The sequence below is a fragment of the Rhipicephalus sanguineus genome, chromosome 11, assembly GCF_013339695.2.
Source record: "Rhipicephalus sanguineus isolate Rsan-2018 chromosome 11, BIME_Rsan_1.4, whole genome shotgun sequence".
NCBI lineage: Eukaryota > Metazoa > Arthropoda > Arachnida > Ixodida > Ixodidae > Rhipicephalus > Rhipicephalus sanguineus.
Genome location: NC_051186.1, coordinates 41,768,616 through 41,791,232, shown reverse-complemented (window position 1 = coordinate 41,791,232; position 22,617 = coordinate 41,768,616). Strand labels below are relative to the sequence as shown.

The following is a 22,617-nucleotide window of genomic DNA, read 5'->3' as shown; positions in this document are numbered from 1 at the left end:
CATTGTTCTTGGCTGCAGTATCTGAATGAGCTGTTGGAGCTGGGTGAGGTGATGCCGGGTGTGTTCTGTGCCCTCATTACGAGACTGATGGACGTATGGAAGGGCAGTGTGAAACTGATGGACAGCCAACTGGACGTCATGGTTAAGGCCCTGACGTATGGACCCGTCTACCGCAAAGATCAGCGGTGTGTTACCTTGTGTTTTTGATCCGGTAGTATTAGGAGTGTCAATGTGCAAGGAGTTGCATGACCATGGCAAAGTTGAATGAAGGAACGGGAATTGATCAAGGACTCGTTTTCTTCGTGATATACTAGTACCTAATGAAAACTAACAGACAATGAAGCAAAGGAAAGTATAGGGGAGATTATTTGTAAGTTTTCACTGTAGTGTACTAATTATGATATAAATGTAAAGTAATTAAAGTGGATGGAAAGACAATGTGCCACCAGTAGGGACCGAACCTTCAACCTTTGAATAGCCCATCCAATACTCTACCAATTGAGCTACAGTGGCCAATCATCCTCCCGTCCACTTTATTGGCCATTTGTTAGCCAGTGCCACTTGTAGCCATGATGGCAAGTGTGGAACACTCTTTTTTTGCCATCTGGTGTCACGTAGCATGGTGAAGCTGGTATGAAGTACAGTAATAGAGATGACGTAGAAAACAGATATTGTGATGTGTGTGGACCACACTTACCAAAGTAGTGCCGCTCCATTTGTTTGTAGCCTACATTACGTATGATTTGCTGTTTTTTCTTTAATGTCAAAGGCTATCACTTGTGATGTCAAACTCATGATAATACGTAGACAGGCAGGCCACAATTCTTTTCCTCTTTGTTTTTTTTGTGTGTGTGCTGCACCGCTCCATACATCATTGTGATGCACACCAACCACATACGACTACAATGTACCATGAACGATGATTTGACACTTTTGTCAGATGTACAGAAGTTTACTTTTTGCAAAGAAAAAAAAAGATGTTACGTGTCAATTGCGCTACACAATGATCTTCAATGTACTGGCACGTCGATTACATTCTGTGCTGTTCCTCATATAGGATTGTCTTTGACTCTGAGGCCTTTGTGACAGCGCAAGGAGAAGCTCTGTCCGTCAACCAGCTGCTGAAGAGGTGGGCACTTTCGCCATTTAAAAGATAATACTTTGTTTGTGTTGTGGTATAATTGGTAATATTAGATTGCAGTTTAATTCATACTCATTTGTGTTGTGATATAATTAACAATATTCGGTTGCAGTTTAATTCGTACTTATATGATATAACGAACAGTATTGGTGCTTGTTTAGACAGTCCAACTCGGGGATGAAGGTAGGAGCTGTATGATGCCTACAACATATGCAAATCACTCACCATTGGTACAGCAGCAAATAAATAGGTAACAGGCGTGTAAACAGTGACCCGTTTAGGTGCGGCTAATGCAAACAATTAATGTTTGACTACGCAATAACAACAAATGACACCTAAGGATATACGTTCATAACTGGCATATCATTCATAACTGGGATAGCACATCACTAGGTAACGGCACATAGTGAGCGATAACTGCTTGCCTAAGCTCTAAAAATGCAATTACCACAATATTCAGTGACAGATTAACACTTTGATCAAGGCAAGGGTACCAGCCAGGCAATAGTGTAAGTAGAATGCTTATGGCAATGAGGCAGTGGATGTTGGTTTGCATCAACACGATAATAAAGAACCAAGGAAAGCATATCATCGTCTTCTACCTTGACTACATGCTCAGCGCTTGCCGTATTTGCTTCATGTACTTGCCTTATTCTCACTTGTGACTGCCGTGGCGGTTTAGCAGCCATGTCTTTCTGTATGTGTGCTGGGTTACTTAATTAAATTTTTGCATATATCTTTCTTCTCGCTTCAAGCGAACATCAAGCCGACATCGAAGTCCGAGCGCTGGGAATTGCCTTCCTGATCCAGCTGAGCTCCGACGAAAAAACGTCCCCCCAGACCGCGGCTATGCTTTCGGAGGCCCTGGTGCGGTACGACCACGAGGTAACATCGACACGGAAACGTTACTTCGGCAACTCGACGATCCACCGACTCAAGAACAGGGTCTGGCAAGCTCAGCTTTGCCTTCTCCACCTCCTAAATGAGGTTAGCCTCTTCAGCTGCACGACGCACAATTGTCTTCTCAGATTTCATCTGTCAATGTTTTTAGCCTGAGAGAGGCAGAAACCGATTTTGATAGTGAACTGTGGAGTCAACTGCAAATGCTAAGCTAAAGCTGTCTATTAGGCTTGTGTGAATAGTAAATTTTAGGTTCGAAGCAAATTTGAAGTGAATAGTGATTTGGTCGAATAATTTCGAATTGAATTAAAATAGTGTATATCACATATTATAAGGAAAAATGAGCATATTTGTCATGACCCAACTTAACGGCACAATATTTTTTTCAAAATTGAAACAAGGCATGTGCAAATGTCATTTTTTTTTGGTTCAAGGAAGTAGATGCAACTTTGAATACTAGTGGCAGGATTTGACTTTAGGTAGAATGCAAGTGACAACCTGTAAAATATGTTACGTTTTAAAATTTACTATACTTAGAGCATATAAGCCGGTATAACAAGCTTTTAAACTTAAATAATGATGAATCGATGTGAGGGCAATGTGTTCATTTAACCTTGAAGTGGGGCTTCGCGGCTGTGCGGATTTTCCTTGGAAAGGTGTATTCACGGTATAGCAACCCTGCACTGCAGTGAAACCACCTTTGCAGGGGGTTATGTGCGGTTCATATATCTCTATTTGTTCATATCGAATACTTTGAAATTTCCAGGAATTTAAATTCGAATCGAAGCGAATTCGAATAGGTACTAAACTACTCGAATATTTGCACAAGCCTACTGTCTATAATATGTTTACTGTTCTTGCATCTAGAATTGTCTGAATGTCCTGTCACAACTTGCAACATTTCATTGAAAGAATGAACCAGTCAAGAAGACGATGGATACAGGAGAGAGGTGGCACGCACAACCAGCTGCCTCCTGGGTTCGTCGTCTTCTTGACTGGTTTATTCTTTCACTGTTATGTACCAACTGACCCAGACTTCGACCTTACTACCTTATCGCAATATTTTTTTGCAACCCACCCGCTTATGGTTTGTAGTGAGAAGCCAATGGAGGTTAGTTGTGCAGAATCTTGGCTTGAGCTAGTTACTGTGTTGTACTTCAAGAAATTAACAGTGCTACAAAGATGGCACAAAATATACGACAGGATGGGTGGCAACTTCTTATTGAAGTTGGAAGTCGACGCCCATCGTGTTGTACGTGTATTATTTTGCGACACTGATTTTTTTGGGATTAGTCACCTTCTGGGCAAACGTGTCTCTGTGTTTTGTTTTCATTTATTTTAAGACAGTCAATGATGACGATGATGAGGGTGTTGTAGGTTGCCGGCAGATCTAGCCTTGCGAGATTTTCTGGCTTAAGACAGTTCAGGGTGAGTTTGATGTCACAGTTTTTGAAATGAAAAGGAGGCAGAAGAAAATTTTTAAGGGTCAGACGATTTTTCATATTTGTATCTGCAATTTTTTTAGAAATCTGCCATGAAGGAAAGTTATCAATGATCGCATTACACATTGTCTTTTTGTTATGGGTTTTCGTGAAAAGAGATAAATAAAGTGAAATCGAAACACTTTGAAACAGTAGTAAAATCAAGATCAGCTGCAAGGTGCCTTGCCAGTTTGATTGCATGGCTTAACTCCTACTGCTAACTGGATGTGCAAACAGCAGTAATCGGTCTTTCTGCTTGAAGCTGGAAGATTTAGCTAAATCTGCTGACGTTTTGTTGCTTAATTATTTGTGTGCACTTGTGTTGTTTGTCGCCTTACTTGTATTGTGTAAAGTTTTCCTCTGCTGCTATATACCTAAATTGGGATTGCAGCTTATCTAACTAAATAAATGAATTATTTTCTTTCTTTTGTGCAGGAAATGTTTGAGAAGCTTCTGGAACACGTTTTTCATGAGTTAGTTCAGGACAGCCAACAGCCGTCCATTCGCTGCCTGCTGGAGTGGACAGCCGTCTCGATCCTTCTCCGTACGCCTCGACTTCGTGCCAAGTTGGTTCCTGCCATGGAACAGGTGCGAAATTCAAGCGTGTTCCTTCTGTACATAGCCAGATAGTGTAGGTTCTTCTCCGTGCTCAAAGCACAGATTTGCTTTGATAAGCTTCACTGCAGCACAACAGCCGTGTCATACGGTGAAGCACATCAAAATGCCAAGGTTTAATCGTCAGAAGACTGACACATGAGGCCAGTGGTTCGAGGCTGCAGGAATAGTGGGAAGAATTGCCATACACTGAACCTCTGCCTGGGGCCTGGATGTCTTCCACTAAATTGCTGATATATCGGATTATTTTACCATCTCTTTCACATTCAAGATATCTAAGTTTGACTGTTTTCACCATTGGCATAGCCAAAAGAGGGGTGTCGGGGAGGTTCAACTCCGACCCCCCACCCCCCCCAAAATATTTACACTTTGCATTACAGTAAACGTCAAAAGTTTATGGACCACGAGACACGCAAGAAAAAGCTGAACGTTCCTGCCGTTTCGGCTGGCAGCCTCGAATTTAGATTTCCGGCCTGTTCTAAAACATGCTAAAAACATGTACTGTGCAGTTCGACCGAATGCATTAGCAAATTTATGGGATATTCAAAATTTTCTCAGACCGAGTGGTCTCCGAACTTATGATGCCTGTTGTATATATACACACACAAATGTACATAATGGGGGTTCAGACACGTCCCCCCCCCCCCATCGAACAGAATTTCTGGCTACACCTTCATTCTAAAAAGACAGGGCGTGCAAACACGGACACAAGAAAGAAGTCAGGACACCACAAACGCCTGTGGTTTCTGTGTCACCAAAGAGACAGGTCTCGCGACAGTTCTTCAGAGGGTCTGTTTGTCACCTGTCGAATTGATTGATGAAGATTGACCATTGTATTATGCACTTGTGCGGACAAGCCCTATGAACAGCTACCCTCTGTCAACTACACTGGAAACTTTCACTGTTAAAAGCTTCAGCGATAATAATGGCAGAAATTTAAGGGGTGGGTTGCTATGCAAGTTTTGGCATTCTCACAGGACTGATAACTTTAGAGTCAGTATCCATTGCGTCCAGTGTTGAGATTGAAGCATTTTGATGTAACCATGTTTTTGTGGGCCTTATATATCGCAATGTGGCTGTGCTTTATCGTGCATGTTTGTCTTTCATCTGCAGCACGAAAGGGATAATTGACAACCACCTGCTTGTAACATGAAGGTATAATGAAATTCATACGGATTTCTCCGAAAGGAAAGCTTGCTTCTGGTTGAAGAAAAATTCGTCCTGGTCCGGGGATTGAACACGGGACCATTGACATTCTGGGGCGGTTGCTCTACCAATTGAGCTAACCAGGAAGCTAGCAATTGGCAGCGCGAGGGCGAACTAGTGAACAGCTCGAAGCACATGGGCACAGAATATTGCATATATAGAATGTAGCATATATTAGCTAGAAGTAAAAAGGGGAAACAAAACTTAAGCTTTGTATATCAATATGGGCATGTCCTTCCATCTTCAGAGGCATACACAACTAAAATGTATTTTTTTCCCCTTGACCTTGCCCTACAAAACAGGCGGGCATTGAAAGGACAGGGAGCGTGTGTTCATTCCTGGCCATCATCGTTCATCTGGGCGCATGCCTCGACCCCGAGACCGAGCTGGAGTCGCACCTCCTCGAATTTCTTCCCTCCGTGCTTCCTTGGAGCATGGGGCAGCACTTCAATGCCAGGGTGTACGCACAGGTGAGAAAAAAAACAACGCTGCATGTACCTGAACGTTGTGATGAGAGATTTAGTGGCTTCAGCAAGGATGCAGGATGTGTACAGAAAATTATCTGGGCAGTTATGTGCAAGGTGCCCGATTTCTCTGCCCTGTTGAAGGCTTCTTTGTAAGGGATCTGTCCTTTAGGTAATGAGACGCTGCAAAGGCTCCCCGAAAGTCAGTTGCTGTGACCTCTCTCAGATACGCTGTGACAGCCCACTGGATCTCAATCTATCTTTTTTTCTTCTTGGACACCAAAGGTAAAGTGTCATTGTCAGATGATGTAATTTTCTCAATCGTCTTGGCATTGTGCTGCTAAGCTTGATTGCTGGCCACAGCGGCTGCATTTCGACGGGTGTGAAATGCAAAAAACACCCATGTGCTTAGATTTAGGTGCCCGTCAGTACAACCTGAGGCGACTGGAATTTTAATCTGCAGTTTCCTGCTACAGGACATGTTAACTAGCGAAAAAGACGTGGACGAGAAGAAGGAATACAGGACAACGCTACAGATTGGTCATAATCGTGTCGTTTTGGCATGTCAAATGACAGAATTTTTTTTAACGCACGCTTTCAGGTGGCACTTCACCTAGCTTCACGTTGGAGCAAAGAGCATGGATTGAACTCCGTTTTGGAGAAGTATGCTGCCCTGTTCACGTGTCTGAAGAGCACCATTCAGATGGGGTGAGCTGTGCGTTCATGTTTCCGGCTGGCAATGGCAATGTCTGTTGTGCTAGAACGGGGGTCTCAAACGCGCGAACCTTTCGTTAGTGGCTTGGCCCGCACCTAACTGTCTTCGTCCTATATTTTCTTATTTTCCTAATAATAAGTATGTTCAAGACGTACAGAGACATGACTCGTCTCAAGCATTTTTTTGTGAGGAACCCATGCGGTCATCGTGTGTTGAAACATAACCGTGCAGCAAAAAACTGTATTTCATAATCGGCATCCAGATTTCAGTCATTCTGGCAATCAGTATTGATGCTTCTCGAATCTTGGTACCAAATCCCCTTCGGAAATGACCCATACATCCGATGTGGGAAAGGCGTTCTTTCAAATGGCAACGTTATCTGACATTTTGCTCAAACTCTCCCTCATTTCAATTGTCTTCACTGTCCCAGCCCTTGCGGGTGACTAAATTTTGTGACTGTGGCCCGCTAGATGAGGTGAGTTTGAGACTCCTGTGCTTCTGCTTCTGTAAGGAGTATTTTTACTTATGCAGACAAACACTGCTGTAGTACTACTTTTTTTTTGGTAGGCACATCACAGCAATTGGAAAAAAAGTAAAGACTAGGGTTGTGCGAATAGTAAATTTTAGGTTCGAAGCGAATAGTGATTTGGGTCGAATGATTTTGAATCGAATTCGAATTGCATATATCACATATTATAAAGAAAAATGAACATATTTGTCATGACCCAACTAATCTGCACAATATTTTTTAAAATTCAAACAAGGCATGTGCAAATGTCATTCTTTTTGGTTCAAAGGGAAGTGGAAGCAACTTTGAATAGTACGTAGCAGGATTTGACTTTCGGTAGAATGCAAGTGATAACCAGTAAAAAATGTTACATTTAGAAATTTACTGAGAGCATATAAGCCGGTATAACGAGCTTTTAAACTTAAAGAACGATGAATCGATGCGAAGGCAATATGTTCATTTAACATTGAAATGGGGCTTCGCGGCAGTGCGGATTTCCCCTGGAAAGGTGTATTCACGGTATAGCAAGTCTGCACTGCAGTGAAACCACCTTTACAGGGTGTTACATGCGGTTCATATATGTCTATTCGTTCATTTCGAATACTTCGAAATTTAGAATAATTTAAATTCGTTTTGAAGTGAATTCGAATATTGTAATATTCGTTCGAATATTCGAACTGCTCGAATATTTACACACTCCTACTAAGGACCCTTCACGATTGAGTGTACTCCCATAAAACTATCGTAAGAGTCGGATAATAAGTATCTTATGAGAAGCTCTGTGGAAACGTCGTGGCATAAGCACTGCACTTGATAAGTTTTCCAAATGCATATTATGTCAGTGTGTACTGCCTTGTGTAGAGTTATATGTGAAATGAAACAGACGAAATCAAAGTTAATAGTCCCACGAGTAACGAATATACTGTCATGCTGTTGTTCGTGAAAGGTGCTCATCCTTATGCTTTTGTATTCACTTCAATGTCTCTGATAATATGCTTGTTTGAATTGGAAATCGGGGCATCTTTTGTACTGAATTAAGTATATTGACCTATTCCCAGCTTGTTTCTTCCATGTAAGCGATGACATTAAATTACGCAGTTTACATGTACCTCGAGTACAGTATCTCTATGATGCGCCCGTGTTTATTTATTTTTCTTGCTTAGCATTAAAAAAGTATGCATACATTTGCTCACGACCGTGCTTTTTCGTTGCCTGAGATTGTACATTGTTGTGGCATCGTGCATTTAGCCGAGCTTAGCTGCATTGAACACTTTTTTTCTTTCAGGTGGCCACCTTGAGCATTAAAATTTTCTTCCCATTATGTATCAGCTTGCTTACACTAGTGTTTCTACTGCTTACAGGAACTGGTCTAGAAATGTTGAGAAGCTACTAGAGGACTTTTACTTCAAGGACTTCAATGCTGTTGATGACCTTACGCTTCAGGTGAGAATCTTGGTGGTACAAATTTAAGTGCAATGGTACCATATTCACATGTTTGTAGGTTTATTTATATTATTTAAATTAAAGTCCAAAGTAGGGGGGGGGACTCATATCGCCAGTAACACTGAGACAAATGAAAAATTAGGGGTGCTGCTACGCAGTTACAACATTATGTTCTATTTCTGGCTCAACCTATCAGATAGTATAATTATTTCGTGTACCTATTTTGAGGGAAATTAAGCTTTTTTTTTCTTTTACGACTTTTTATCAGTTCATATTGTCAAAGACAGCGTGGATAGAAAACGAGGACAAAGGTAGGACAAAAGTACGTTTTCCATTCGTGCTCCTTCTTGACACTATCTACGATCACCATCATGCCCAAATGTACAGACGGGTCCACTGTTAAAGGGAACACTTGCATGCAGGGCATGTCCAGATTTCCATCTTTTGCAAAACCACAGTGACACCGATTTTGCATAAGACTACTGGTAGTTGACAGTTCTAACTTCTCTCGATAGACTCATGCAGTGAACGACCATTGTTTTCACATGTACTTGTAGTTAGGAGGCCAGCAATTCGAAAGGTGCACATTCGAGTGTTCCCTTTAACAGTGGACCACACTGTACATCCTCTTGAGTCACTGTTTGATATCAGGAGTGCCGCTGCTGATGGGAAGAGCAAAAAAATGTGAAGAGTTCGATGCAATAGTCAAGCAGCGTTGTAGCTGATGTTTAATGATGTGTACGTGCAACACGGTGGATTTTGGCTGGTGCTTTTGAAAGCGAATTCGTACATAACTGAGGTCAAACATAATCACACTTTGCAGGTTGTCCAGACACCTCTGTGCATGTTTGTGAGGCTCCTGCTTACAAGTCTGTAACCATTTCTCTGCACAGACGATATTCTGTGAGCTTCCTCGACTGACCGGTCTCACAGACAGGGAGTTCATTCCGCTCTCCGTCTTTGAAGAAGTCCTCACCATGGGTCCCGAGAAGCTTGCCCTGCCGCTGTATAACCTTGATGACCGACTTTCCTCGGCTAAGCCCAGCCATTGGCTTGAAGGTATGTTTGTATCAATGGTGCTTCGCTACAGGGAATTGTCTCAGAAGGTGGTTTTATATAGAGAAATGCAGCGTGACTTAGGTGAAGACAGGAGACACAGATAGACACAGGTGTCTGTGTCTATCTGTGTCTCGTCTATGTCTATCTGTGTCTTGTGTCTTCGTCTAAGCCATGCTGCATTTCTACAAGTATGAACCAACTCATCCAAGTTAAGGTATTAGTGGTTTTACGGCTGTGATTTGTTTTAAAATATGATGCACAAAATAAAACTTTGAATGTTATAATTATGTAGCACAGCACTATTTCCTTATCTTGTTCTTCTTCAATACTTATTTCTTTTGTGATGTCTTCAATATATGACAGCAATCATTGTTACTATGGAACGGTAAGGGTAGCATCATGTGCGTTAATGTTATTTATTTTGTGCAGTGGCGGTAGTGCATTAATAATATGACACACAAAATAAAACTTTGAATGTGGGTAGCACAGCATGAACTCCTGTTCTTGTTCCTATTCCTTTCGTGATGTCTTCATTATATAACAGCAGTCATTGTTATTACATAATGGTAAGAGTAACATAATGTGCATTAATGTTATTTCGTTCCTTCATTAGCGATAGTGCAGATGCATAATGACTGTACGCCGACTATGATGCTTTTTAGGAACAGCTGCCTTTGCCATGTATAGGCTGACAGTTGGGAAACTTGAAGGCATACAGTTTGCCAATGGAAGACATATGTCATTGGAGATCGGTGGTGAAAGGCTTTCAAACCAGGCTGTTGCTGACAGCGATCGTGAAGTCAAATTGCTAGCAATTATGGTCGGTTACAACCTAAGAGAAAATGTCAGCTCCACCCACAGCCATCGCTGTCCCTCCCATAGAGAATTTGCATAAATGCTCCATCCAATAGAGCTTACTCATTGTTGTGACGTTGACTTTCCCATACAGACACACATTTGTGCCACTGGTTTTAGGCCGGAAACTTCAACGTCCTGGTAAATTTTGTCAGGGATTCTGACATTGCTGCTCAGCCAAACGTAATGTTTTAGGTAGTAACGATGAACCTTTAACTCTTAATATGTGCAGTGTTTACATTAGCCAAGAAAAAGTACTTACAGTTCGAGCGGAAACCAGCTAGCACGACTGTCTTTCAAAGATGAAGGGCAGGCGCACTGTGTTTCTGTGGGTAGAGCTTAGATTTTTTTCTTAGGTTGTAGCCAACTTTATATAGCATTGTGAACGTGCGTACTGTTACCATAGTAGTCTGCACCTGATGATGAAAATGGTGCAGGTACTCAAGCGGAGTTTGAAGTGGTTCTCGACAAGGAAGACTACCAGAAAAAGATCACGCCCTGGAAGCAGCAGCTTGCCTCATGCGACCTCATGTGGGACCTGAACGTGCCGAAGAAGAACACTGCCGGCAGCTTGATTGTTGTTGCCTCGCTGATCGACCGCATTCCCAACTTGGGCGGTAAGGTCTTCCCTCGGTTACGAAGTCTTTGTAAAGGCTGTTTCACATGCTGCAGTTGCAGCAAAAAAAATCGTTCCATTCGTTCTGTTCACAACCGCCGGTAATGGCAATATTGTTTCACACGGGCTGCGAATGGGCTGTGGTTTTTGCTCTGCGACTGCCGCGGTGCGCAATGTTGCTTGGTGCCGTTCTTTGTGGTAGACGCTGCATAATTTTTCAGATGTAATGTAGCAATTTGTGTGTTATGATATTGTTAAGTTTTCATGAACGGTAGCTAAGAGCACACGTTTTTTTGTCATTTAAGAACACTTTCCAATCTAAATTCATTTTGAAGTGCGCAACAGTGGCCATAACCAAAACAAACTTGGCGAAATTATTAAGGCTTGGCCATCTTGGCACAATTTTTACAAGTCTCAACCACAAAGTCGCTCATCCGCTGCGAACAGAGCGAAAAATTTCCAACGTGTTGGTTCCTCGCCACTGGTCGTTGTGGCAAGAGAGATCAGCTGTTTTTTCTCAGCGAGCAAATTCACAGCCTGAAAATCACTGTGTCTTGTGTCATGTGAAACGGCCTTGAGCGCCATTTCATCGTTCACTCAAGGGTTTCTGCTGTCACTCTCAAATTCTGTGCATTTATACTAACAGACATATACTGTCAACTTTGACGTTTGAAGTTTGCCTCTTCGCAATTTACACGAGGACATTTCTGCATGCATGATCTAATAGCTCTTTCTTTGATTCCTTGGTGGCGCTAAGACTACTGTTCTTTGTTTTGTTACTTCTTTATTTTTGCAGGTTTGTGCAGGACTTGCGAGGTGTTTGGCGTGAATGAGTTTGTGGTTGGCTCGCTAAAGTACCTTGAAGATAGGAACTTCCAAGGACTGAGTGTTTCAGCTGAGAAATGGATCACCATAAGCGAGGTCAGTGCACAGGAACTATTGGTTGACTAGTTTGTTTCATTGACTATAGTTGGTTTCATCATTTCAAGGGCAGCACTCTTTTAGAAACGTAGATGAGTGCGAAATAACACAAACCACAAAAACGGCCATTCAGTACAGTAAAAGCTCGTTAATTCGACACCCGTTAATTCGGAAATTCGGATAATTCGGACGGCTATATTGGTCCCGGCCAAAGTGCATGTTAATCTATGGGACCAAACCTTCGTTAATTCGTCAGAATTGGGCTCCGCACCGCTTAATTCGGACAAATTCTGACGGCTGCCGCTACACAAATGTGTGGTAAAGCAGCGCTGGCACCACTGGAGCGAAACCGAAACTTGAGTGACATCGCCATCGTCATCAACTAGTGGGGGCGATCGCAGCGTCACCAAACGTCGGCGTCTTCTTTCTTCGCTCCACTTCGCCTCCGACGCCATTTTCCCTTGTGTTGTGTCGGCACCGTCTCTTCTTGCGGAGTTCTTGTTTTTTTCCCGTTGCGACCGTGTTTACATGCGAGGCCCGAGCATGCGGCAGTAGCCGACGGTGGCATCGACGAGGTGTCAGCCGAGTCCACCGACGGTGACTGCCCGACCTTCGATGCTGTCCTTCCCACAGATATGACCCTTCAGGACTACATCGCGATTGATGATTGTGTCGCCACGACTGGTCTCCTGCCCGATCAAGAAATTATTAATGATGTCGCGACCTCATCGCACTTCACGGGAAGTCTCGGAGGCGCTTTTGATATTAGAGGGCGTTTGCCTGAGCACTTCCGACAGTTTGCGTGCTGTTGGCCATTTGGAAAAGTTAAGAAAAATTGTAATGTAAGCCGGAATCTGCGTGAAAACGCAGACGACCATTACAAAATACTTCAGCAAATAAAGGTATGCTTCTCCAACTTGATTTTAATGTTTTTTCTGTTCATTCGTTAATTCGGCATTCGGTTAATTCGGACATTTTTTCCGGTCCCGTGAAATCCGAATTAACGAGCTTTTACTGTATTCGTGGTTTGTGTTACTTCATGTTCGTCTATATCTCATTTAAGAGCGCTGTCATTGAAATGGTGAGTCTACAGGACTGCTATCTCCGAGGAACTGTTTCCAACTTTTCATAGCTGCAACTAAAAAAAAAGGAAAAAAAAAGAACAATTGTGTGATAATTATTGCAAATAGAAATCTATGTATAATGACTGAGGGCATGAGGTCAATCTTATAAATACCATTGAAAGAGAAAATTAAACATCCAATCGATGATGGTAACTTGTAATTACAAGGGAATCTGATAGAGCTTTCTTTAAAAAAAAAACCAACTTGTACTGGCTTCATTTTTAACCTTTGTTCCACTTTTGGTTTATGTGCTGATTAGTGACATCTATTAAAACATTATCTGGACCTCTCTTGGTACTTCTTACCTTTGTCAGTCAGTAACTTAAACTTGTCACTTAAAGTTGTGGATCATTTGTTGTAAGTACATTTAAATACAGGAAAAAAGTATGAACTTGTTGCCAAATCTACTATGTTGTGCTTCAGACGTTGGTAGACCAATGCACAGAACAGAACAGCTGTTTTTCGATCTCCTTGCTTTGTTTGCCGTGTGCAAGCAGTTATGTCTAGTTTTTTTTTTTTCAAGCAAAGCTTGTATTGCCCCACAAGTGTTATTGGCATTGTAGGGTGACCGCAGAAAAACTCGGCACCAGGGAGTGCAAAGAAATGCAGTCCTCCAAGATGTGCCGGTCACATGCCTATTTGTATACGTCGTTTTTCACTATTTCATGTTCTCTCGATCGTGTACTTCTTGGCGATCAGCCGTTTCTGATATGGAAATCTTATCCATTATGGAAGTTGTTGAGGTGACTTGCCATTTCATGTTGCCACATTTCATTGTTGCCCGGATGTGAACACGTGATCGTCTTTGTTGCCTGTAGCAACTGAAGTGTTGCACTGCTAAGCATGTAGATGAAAGTCCAATTCCTGGCATGGCAGAAGGAAAAAGTTAGGTGAGAGCATTGTGCAATGTGATAGATATAAAATAAAGAAAAGTAGTAGGTCAGGTGCGCACATGCCAAGCTTTGCTTACTGCTTACCCCCTCCCCCCCCCCCCTAAATTTTCCCAGAATGGGAAGGACTCCTGAACTTATTCTTTCTATCTTGTCACTGATTTCATTCACCCTAGGTGAAGGTACACCAGTTGAAAGAGTACCTGCCCGGAAAGAGGAGTGAAGGGTACACCCTGGTAGGTGTCGAGCAGACAGCGGGGAGCAAGCCGTTGCACGAGTTCAACTTCCCTGAGAAGACACTCCTCCTGCTTGGGTGAGTCGTCTCGTCATGTTAGTCATCATGAACCCAGCCTCAACCTCCATGCATTGCGTCGGTTTGGTTTCATAGATACTTTTCAAACAGTTGGATACTGTTGCACTCGACGATCGGTAACCTCGTTCACCACACAACCCTGTATTGCCCGCGCCACATGTCCGACTCCTTGCGTCCCTCTCTGTCTCTCTTCTCCCATTTTCCCGCGCGCCCTCTCACTGTTCACTTGATACTCGCGCCATCTAATTCCTCTCCTGGCAACTACACACAGCCTCCGAGACCCGCACCCAACACACGCGCACTGTTCACTCCCTTTCATCTCTCACAATACTTTTCCAACATAAACTGGAAGTGCCCCTGTTGCTGAGATAGACCGACTCCTAGTAGTTTGCTTCAACTATTATTAGTTGGTCTAAATACCGCTGTTTACCAATGTGCAAAAACAAATTTTGTGCAGGAGATAGTGGTGAGGCAGTTCTATGTGTTGTGTAACTAAAGTTGACTGTGAGGTTGAAATCATCATTAATTGAACTTGATGTGTCTGCTTGCTTCATTCAATTCTGTTTGAATTTATTCTGTTCAAGCGTAAAGGATTTTGCTTTAAAATTTAACTCAAAAAGTTTTGCTGCGTGGCACAAGAACAAAGGCAAATTAAATAAAGGCCTGTGCCTTTGCTCTGACCAGTGTACCCCGACCTTAAATCAAGATTTTTCCTTGTGGTCAGATTGAATAAGAAAACTTGCAGTAGTTCTGTAGTGCCCAGTAAGTTCATGAATAAAAAACTTCTGCCAGATGTTCAGGGCATTTGTTAGATCAGCAGCTGCCTCAGAAAACAATCGAGATCGCCAGACTGTTATTTCCACCTTGTTTTTTTTTTTTTTCCTCTTGCATTTAGAAACGAGAAGGAGGGACTCCCGGTCGAGCTGATTCAGCTGCTCGATGTTTGCGTCGAGATCCCTCAACACGGTGTCATACGTTCACTCAATGTCCACGTTAGTGGAGCCATCTTGGTATGGGAATACACGAAGCAACACTCTGCGTTACCAGTGACTGAGTAATATCCGGCAGCGCATGCTTGGTCTTGTTGCTCTGCTGTAATTTCCGCTGACCATTCTAGAACTGCCATTTCTCTTTTTTGCACCGGCCAGTGCAAAGTGTACATACGCTTGCGTCGTCTACGAAGGCACTGAAGCCTTTATGCCTTGAAGTCTTCCAGTATACTTTGCGTTATCGCAGGGGCACTATGGGTGGCTGGCACGAAGCGTGAAATGCGTAAGGGAAATATGTAAGGCACAAAAAGGACAGGGACAAAGTTAAAACACGAATTGACAAACACGAGCACCAACTTCCAACTGTTTATTAACAGAAACCATGCTGATTTATACATGCTGCCGAACAAGGCATAATCTCATTACAGACATAGTAACATGGATGAACTAACAAACCATCATGAGCCAGTGATCTAACAGAATCGAAAGACATGCATTGGAAACAGCATTCACCTGAGCTGTAACAGCGTGCAGCAACACAAGAACATGCGTCCATTACAGGATCAATCCAAGTGATAGGCGAAAGAGGCAGTGCACAACCTAATCTTGACACGTCTACAAACTATCTGACACGTCTGCAAGTTTAGGTTGTGTGCTGCCTCTTTTGCCTATCATTCAGATTGATCCTGTAATGGACACGTGTCCTTGTGTGCTGCATGATGTTACAGCTCAGGTGAATGCTGTTAATGCTGTGTCTTTCGACTCTGTTATATCAATGGCATGTGATGATTTGTTAGTTCATCCATGTTACTATACCGGCAATGAGATTACCTTGTTTGGCAGCATGTATAAATCAGCGTGTTTTCACTTTGTCCCCGTCCTTTTTTCGCCTTACCTATTTTCCTCAAGTAATGAACCAACTAGCTCATCAAGAAGCTTTGTTGAAATGCGTAAGTTTATGTACTCTTAGTGAGCTTTTGAAAGTGCTGCGTGGAGAGTTGTCGGAGGACAAAGGCACGGTTCTTCCACAAAACTCGGTGCTCAATAACTTGGCAGCTTGCTACTGTGCAGAAGTTAACTGTTGTTGCTGCGATGCTCATTAACCAAAGGCGAAAATGCTCTCAAGTAAAACGTTCAATGTAACAAGTGCCTGGAACATTGCCCGATGTTCTGCTGTATCGTGAGTCTGGGTGCCACGTGTCCGAAACAGCGGTAGAAGTAACGGTTATGATGTTAAGACATAGAGGCCTTCTTTACTGCTGCAGAACTATTGCCAGCTGTTGCTGTGCTTGCCGTGTGTTTTCAGTGCTGAGAATTGGCATGTTCAACTGGTAGTGCTCATTTCAGAGTGATCTTGTGGCATTGGAAATTTGCATGATGTGGCATTCAAGCTTTATTGCAAGTAAAGTAATACTATTCGGGTAATAAAACGTAACAATCAGCTAAACGACACAGTTTAGATGCTTTGCGAGCACACTTTGGAGCACTGCTGACGAACTCCAGTACAGCAAGTCAAACATGCTATGATAGTTTCACCATAATTTGGTTAAGTTTTTCGGGTATGTAAGGAACAAATGTTTCACTCTCTGCGAGGCAGCATAGGGAAAAACACTCGCACAATGTGCGTAATGCCAGCCCTTCACGTTGCACATCTAACAACTAGTCACGATCTTCCTGAAGGAGCGCCCACTTTTGCGTTGGACTCAAGTGTTCTGCATTGTACGTCCCAAATAGTAGTGGATCTGGGACCATTGTAGAGCCAGTGTGGGACTTTATAGGGCTCTTATTCCTCAGAGACTTGCTAGTACTTACCATTCGTGGGCCAAAGTGGCTTACTTTTTGGGTTGTCATAGTTAATGTAAATAAAGAGCCACAGCACCCTGAAAACACATGACACAGCATAGCACTTTTTATTCCTTGGCATACGCATACTCATTTTTTAATTTCTGGAGTAAATGCTGCCTGATGTAGAACATGCTTAACGCTCTGCCAGGCCAGTATATCACTTTGGAGCGAACCTTGTATCTGCCATTGATGGTTTATTGTCTTGGAGTAGAGGCCAAACACCAAACATGCACAGTGTTGCAAGCTTCCTTCTTCACACTCATGTTCTCCTGCAAATTGCTGTGTGTAGCTCGTAGCTCAGACGCAAGCCACTTTAAGTTGCTTTATGGTACAAGTCAGCCACAGAGCCACTCAATAGCTTTGCCAAAGGCACCGCACAGTTTGGCACGGCATGGCGCAATATTTTTCTGGTACTATATAGCCAGGAGAGGATGTGATGCTAGGATTGACAACTTTTTTCTCCGTTTGCACCGAAGTGTGCATCATGTGTGCACTATGCATGTGTGCTTGCATAGTTCGTAAACGCAACTTTGCATTAGTTATCGTTTTATGCTCCATGGTGCTTCGTACAGTGGTACCTTGTAGTATAGCTTATATGGTTTAACGCATTCACATGCACTTGTCCAGGCAATGTTGGGTTCAGTATTAACAATGAGAATGAAAAGACATGGCATGTAAGAGCTCCGAAATGGCAAATTGCGTGCACCTCGATCGATCTTTTTTTTCTATTAAGGCAATTGCTAGTGTTACTTAGGCAATATGTATCCCCCTCTTGTCAGATAGGTTTCTCAACTTTTCACTGAAGCGTCGCGTGTGTGACATGGAACAGAACCAGGTCGTAGACTTACCGCATCACGCAGACTTCTCTATGTGGACAGCTTGTACATAGTATCACAAACTTGTTATTGCAATCATGGCCTAGGATTGTGCTCACGATGGCTGAAGACGGTGCTCATTGAAGTCGCTGTTCACGTTGGATTTTTGTTCACATGCTTTTAGTCCTATCACTGCTATGCTAATGCAAAATCCTTGGTCAGTTGAGCAAATACGTCATCTAGCTGTCATTTGTGCATTCTATGACAATGTTTCATATTCAAGGGGCGTGTTGGTAGTGTGTATAGTTCTATAACAATATAGGTTTTAGAAATGACGTAGCTGTTTTTCAATTTGATTCAGATATGTAGGACAGTGTGTTTGTAGGTGATATTAATATTGTAGGTGCCTTGCAGTATGTATATCTTTTTAAATGTCTGTGTATACCATGCTGACTTCCCAGCATTCGTGCTTGTTTCATGTTGCTTGTTTTATCGAAGGTTACATTTAAAGCTTCGCAGCATCTGCCCAGTGCCATATGAATCGATTTCGCTTCAAGTGCTCTATTTGTGTACAGTTTGGATTGTGGAAGTTTTAATTTATTGCGTGCCACCGCGGGTGGACGCGAAACTTCTGGCAACGGCTAAAGGTATTAAACTAAATTTTGTGTGACTCTGCTAGTTTTTGAAATTCTGTGGTGTATTTTGCGCCTACAGAGACATGCAGATTGTGCAAAAATGTTACCAATCTTTGAATGTTTAATGTAATGACACACATTGTGTCATTACATTAGGATGATTTGTTAGCTGTTACCTTTCTTAACAATGTGTGCGTCAAATTGAGGAATGATTTCCGTGGGCAACTGCTGAGCCAATCTGAATTTGCTGAGTTTAACTACAGTGTTGTGAGTTTATGCTTTGAGAAGTAGAAGAAAGAGATTTTTTTAAGAGTCTGTTTGTTTAACGATGCATGGTTTATTCACACATAAGTATATATACAGTCAGCTTGAAATTAGTTACATTTGTGCCTGAGCACATTTCCTAAAGCACGGACTGAAATTATCTTTCGTATTTCATTTCATTTCAATTTAACGTCACCACGAATCAAGATCAATGACTTCTTTCAAATGAAGCTGCTCACTGGTGCCGCCACGGTGGTCTAGTGGTTATGGCACTCGACTGCTGAGCCGAAGACCTCTGGATCGAATCCTGGCCGCCGCAGCTGCATTTTCGATGGAGGCGAAAATGTTTGAAGCCCGTGTACTTAGATTTAGGTGCACGTTAAAGAACCCCAGGTGGTCGAAATTTCCAAAGCCCTCCACTACGGCGTCTCTCATAATCATATTGTGGTTTTGGGACGTTAAACTCCAGATATTATCATTATCATTATTATCACTAGTGAAATTGTCATTTCCCCTTCTAGAGTCCACGTAGGCTGCTTCTGCAGCACTATGCTGTAAATATTTTTCATATAAAAGTAGCATTATGAGATGAGGTTTGTCTTGCCATTCAGCTGCATGTGTTTGTCATAGTTGTGGCTCAGCATTTTAAAGTATTATTTTTAAATCCCAGTACACTTGCTTCACCGTTTATCTAGTGGCAATATTAGTTACAATATTTTACAAATAGCTGGCAGACTATTAACCAGTTTTTTGGCAGTATAGTGCAGCAGTTTACACGTTCCTTTATTCATTTCTGAATGAAAGTAGATGACTTTTAAGGGCTCGTTTTTCTTTGTTGGACACAATATTAATGAGAACTAACAGACAGTAATGCCAAGGAAAGTAGAGGGGATGTTATTTGTAATAATTGGGATATAAATGTGAAGAAAGTAAAGTGGACGAAAAGATAACTTGCCGCCGGCCTGGCAGGGACCGAACCTGCGACCTTCGAATAACGCGTCCGATGCTCTACCACTGAGCTACGGCGGCGGTCATCCCCCCCGTCCACTTTATGGGGTATACATATGCATTTAAACCTAGGAGTGCCAGCCAGCGCCGATCGCAGCCATGGCGGCGAGTGTGAAACAGTCTTTTTTTCTGCCTTTTTGGCATCAGGCAGCATAATATCTATAAAAGCGTACAGGGATGTGCTGTGACCCAACCTGCATTCTTTTTTCAGTTCAGAATTTCTGTAGCTATAAAGAACACAAAAAGACAAAAAAGATATGCTGAAGCAATACTTTCATGAGGTATATACAACACTTGTGTTTGCTAACACCGCGGACTTCAATGAATGTTCTTGAAGTACAGCCGCAACCATTGGCAACCATTGGCTCAGAGGTATAATGCATGTTTGATTAGTTTGTCATCGTGGTAAAAAGTTCGGACAGATATTCATTCTGCCTCGCTCAGTGAAGGCCAAAAGAAGCCAACGATTTCCAATAACTCCTATAGCGATCACAATAAATCAGCTGTAGTAAGCAGTAGTTTTTACACCTGCATGAATTAGAATGAGTTCTGCTTGTGCTGCTCACATGCTATGGAATTTTGTATTTCAAAATTTCCTGATGTAATGACCTCCTGTGAAATTATTTGTGCACAAGATTTCTAACTATAAAATAAAAAACTAGGCATTTCAGCAAAGCCAAGTTTTTGGAAGTTCGTTTAGCCTGTGTTTTAGACGTATACCACATTTAGTGGCACTCTTAACAAATGCATTCATGTGCCACAGAATTCAAACTACCTGGTCAGGTGTTGTAGAGACCACATTCAAAGGTCACTCTATCGCCGTCAGTTGCGTGGGATGTTCTCTGATAAGCCAGGACACTTTAGTGCAGGCTGAATTCTTGCAATTGCATCCTTGCCCACATTATCAGAATACTTGCTTGATTTTTCAAATGTCATTTTGCTTTGAAGCTTAGAGATACATTGCATGATACTGTTGCCTGGTTATTGTATGTATGGTATGTGCCTGCTTTTACCAGGTAGATTCTATCTCGCGTGCCACTGTGCAGCCCACAATGAAGTTTACATGTGGCATGGCCTCTGAAATCTGGTGGCATACACTATCTTTGAGCATCATCTCAGAGGTCATGCATGGCCTCAGTTACAGGTGTCACTGTTAGGGTACACTATGTGTTGCATGATTTGTCTCTGTGGCTGTGGTGCTGCTGAGTGATAACTTGTTGGTTTTGATTTCCAGCTGCACGAACCACACAGGTGGTGCCCAAGGCTTGATGTCTAAGGCATGTTTCTAGCTATTGCTATCATTTCCACTACATGCAGTGAGGAAAACAATGGTCTCAAAATCTGTGTAACTTTATATGGAGGGCGCTGTCGCTAAAATGTCAGTTTCAATGCCGCCCGTTCTCATGGGGACTAAATAAACACAGGGCAGCCAGATAATCCTGGAGCCTTCCGCTACATCATCCCACATAGCCCTTTGTTACTGTCAATCAATCAATCAATCAATCAATAATCAATCAATCAATCAATCAATCAATCAATCAATCAATCAATCAATTCTGTGCATACAATATCCCAGAGGATTTGTGAAATGCTACTGTCCATTGTCTGTTGCATAGTGGTGTACGCTACATGTGTAGTAAACAGTAACATAGCACTCGGCACGGCATTTAAGCAACTGACACAGTAATCTTACTTCAGTCTTTCTTACTTCTGCTTGTCATGACTCATTGCGGCATTTTTACTGGCTTTTATTGCCTACATAAAAGACAGGCAGTGAGCAAAGTTAAACCGAACGCTGTCACACCCTGTGCTCTGCTTATTGTTTCTTTAATTCACACCATAATATGTGTACGTGAGATGTGACGTAATTAATGTATTAATATAATAACTGCATTAGTCGTTGGATGATGTGTACATGAATTGGGTGTCGTAAGCGCTATAGAAGAATGTATGCAGTACATTCGTAAAACCTTACAAAAACGTTCTGATGACATCTCCATGATGAGAAGCTTCTGCAGGGATACTTGAAGCGGCAGCTTATTGGCATTCCTTTAACAGCAAAATATGTATAAGTGAGAAATGAGATGTGACCTAATTAAGCTATCACTATAGTAACTGCATCATTCATTGGGTTATGTGCTCACGAAGCAAGTGTTGTGAGCCACGCTTGAGGTATGGGTGCAGTACAGGCTTAGAACATTACGGAAACGTTTGGTGTCATCTCCCAGACGAGAGGCTTCTGCAGGGAAACTTGATGCGGCAGAGTTGGTGGTACCTCGTTCCTATTCGTGCAGCTGACCGCACTGCTGCTGTGATCTTGTCGTGGTCTGGGTTTTGAGAGAACATCCTGGGAAAAAAAAAAAGAAAGGAGAGTTTCACTCGAGAAGTTCGTTCTCCAGATAAACATTTTCAGACGCTGATGAAAACAAGCTCGTCACACTGAGCGTTCTCGAAATAATTTCAACGTTTTTGAAAACAGCCACTGCCTGAGTTTGCCAGACATGTGTGCTTTCATAGTGGTGTTTTATTGTATGATATATAGTACCTGAATCGTGGCAATAAATGTTTTTACTCGTTTTAAAGATTTGTCTCTTATTCGCAAAAGCTGGAACTCCTTGACTACTTTATTGTATGGGTGTGCGTGTAGCAGTGGAATGAAATTTGCTCAAAAGTAGACGGGCAGATGCGCACAGGAGGCAAATGGAACCTCTTGAAGGTACTCCTCAATGAAACTAACTCGAAAAGTAATCAGAGGTTGGCAATTGACCGATTAGTACAAGCACAGAGGAGCAGTGGAGTCGATGACACGA

The 22,617-nt window shown here is 42.4% G+C and overlaps 1 protein-coding gene across 1 annotated transcript; it reads left to right on the top strand.

Moving 5' to 3' along the window:
- Window positions 1-20: 20 nt before the first annotated feature.
- Window positions 21-15,700, top strand: LOC125756380 (probable methyltransferase TARBP1). Its single transcript, XM_049411048.1, has 12 exons — window positions 21-185; window positions 1,058-1,129; window positions 1,897-2,128; window positions 3,958-4,110; window positions 5,646-5,813; window positions 6,409-6,515; window positions 8,392-8,473; window positions 9,367-9,532; window positions 10,825-11,004; window positions 11,800-11,924; window positions 14,115-14,251; window positions 15,147-15,700. Exons 1-12 carry the CDS (start codon window positions 52-54, stop codon window positions 15,307-15,309), a joined length of 1,719 nt encoding a protein of 572 aa, XP_049267005.1. The 5' UTR covers window positions 21-51; the 3' UTR covers window positions 15,310-15,700.
- Window positions 15,701-22,617: the final 6,917 nt, after the last annotated feature.

Bases quoted from the DNA above. Each gene is read 5' to 3' on its own strand.
- LOC125756380 (XM_049411048.1), top strand. From the start codon at position 52: ATGCCGGGTGTGTTCTGTGCCCTCATTACGAGACTGATGGACGTATGG. The intron at 1,130-1,896 runs GTGGGCACTTTC...TCTCGCTTCAAG, and splicing joins GTCAACCAGCTGCTGAAGAG to CGAACATCAAGCCGACATCG. The intron at 6,516-8,391 runs GTGAGCTGTGCG...TACTGCTTACAG, and splicing joins AAGAGCACCATTCAGATGGG to GAACTGGTCTAGAAATGTTG.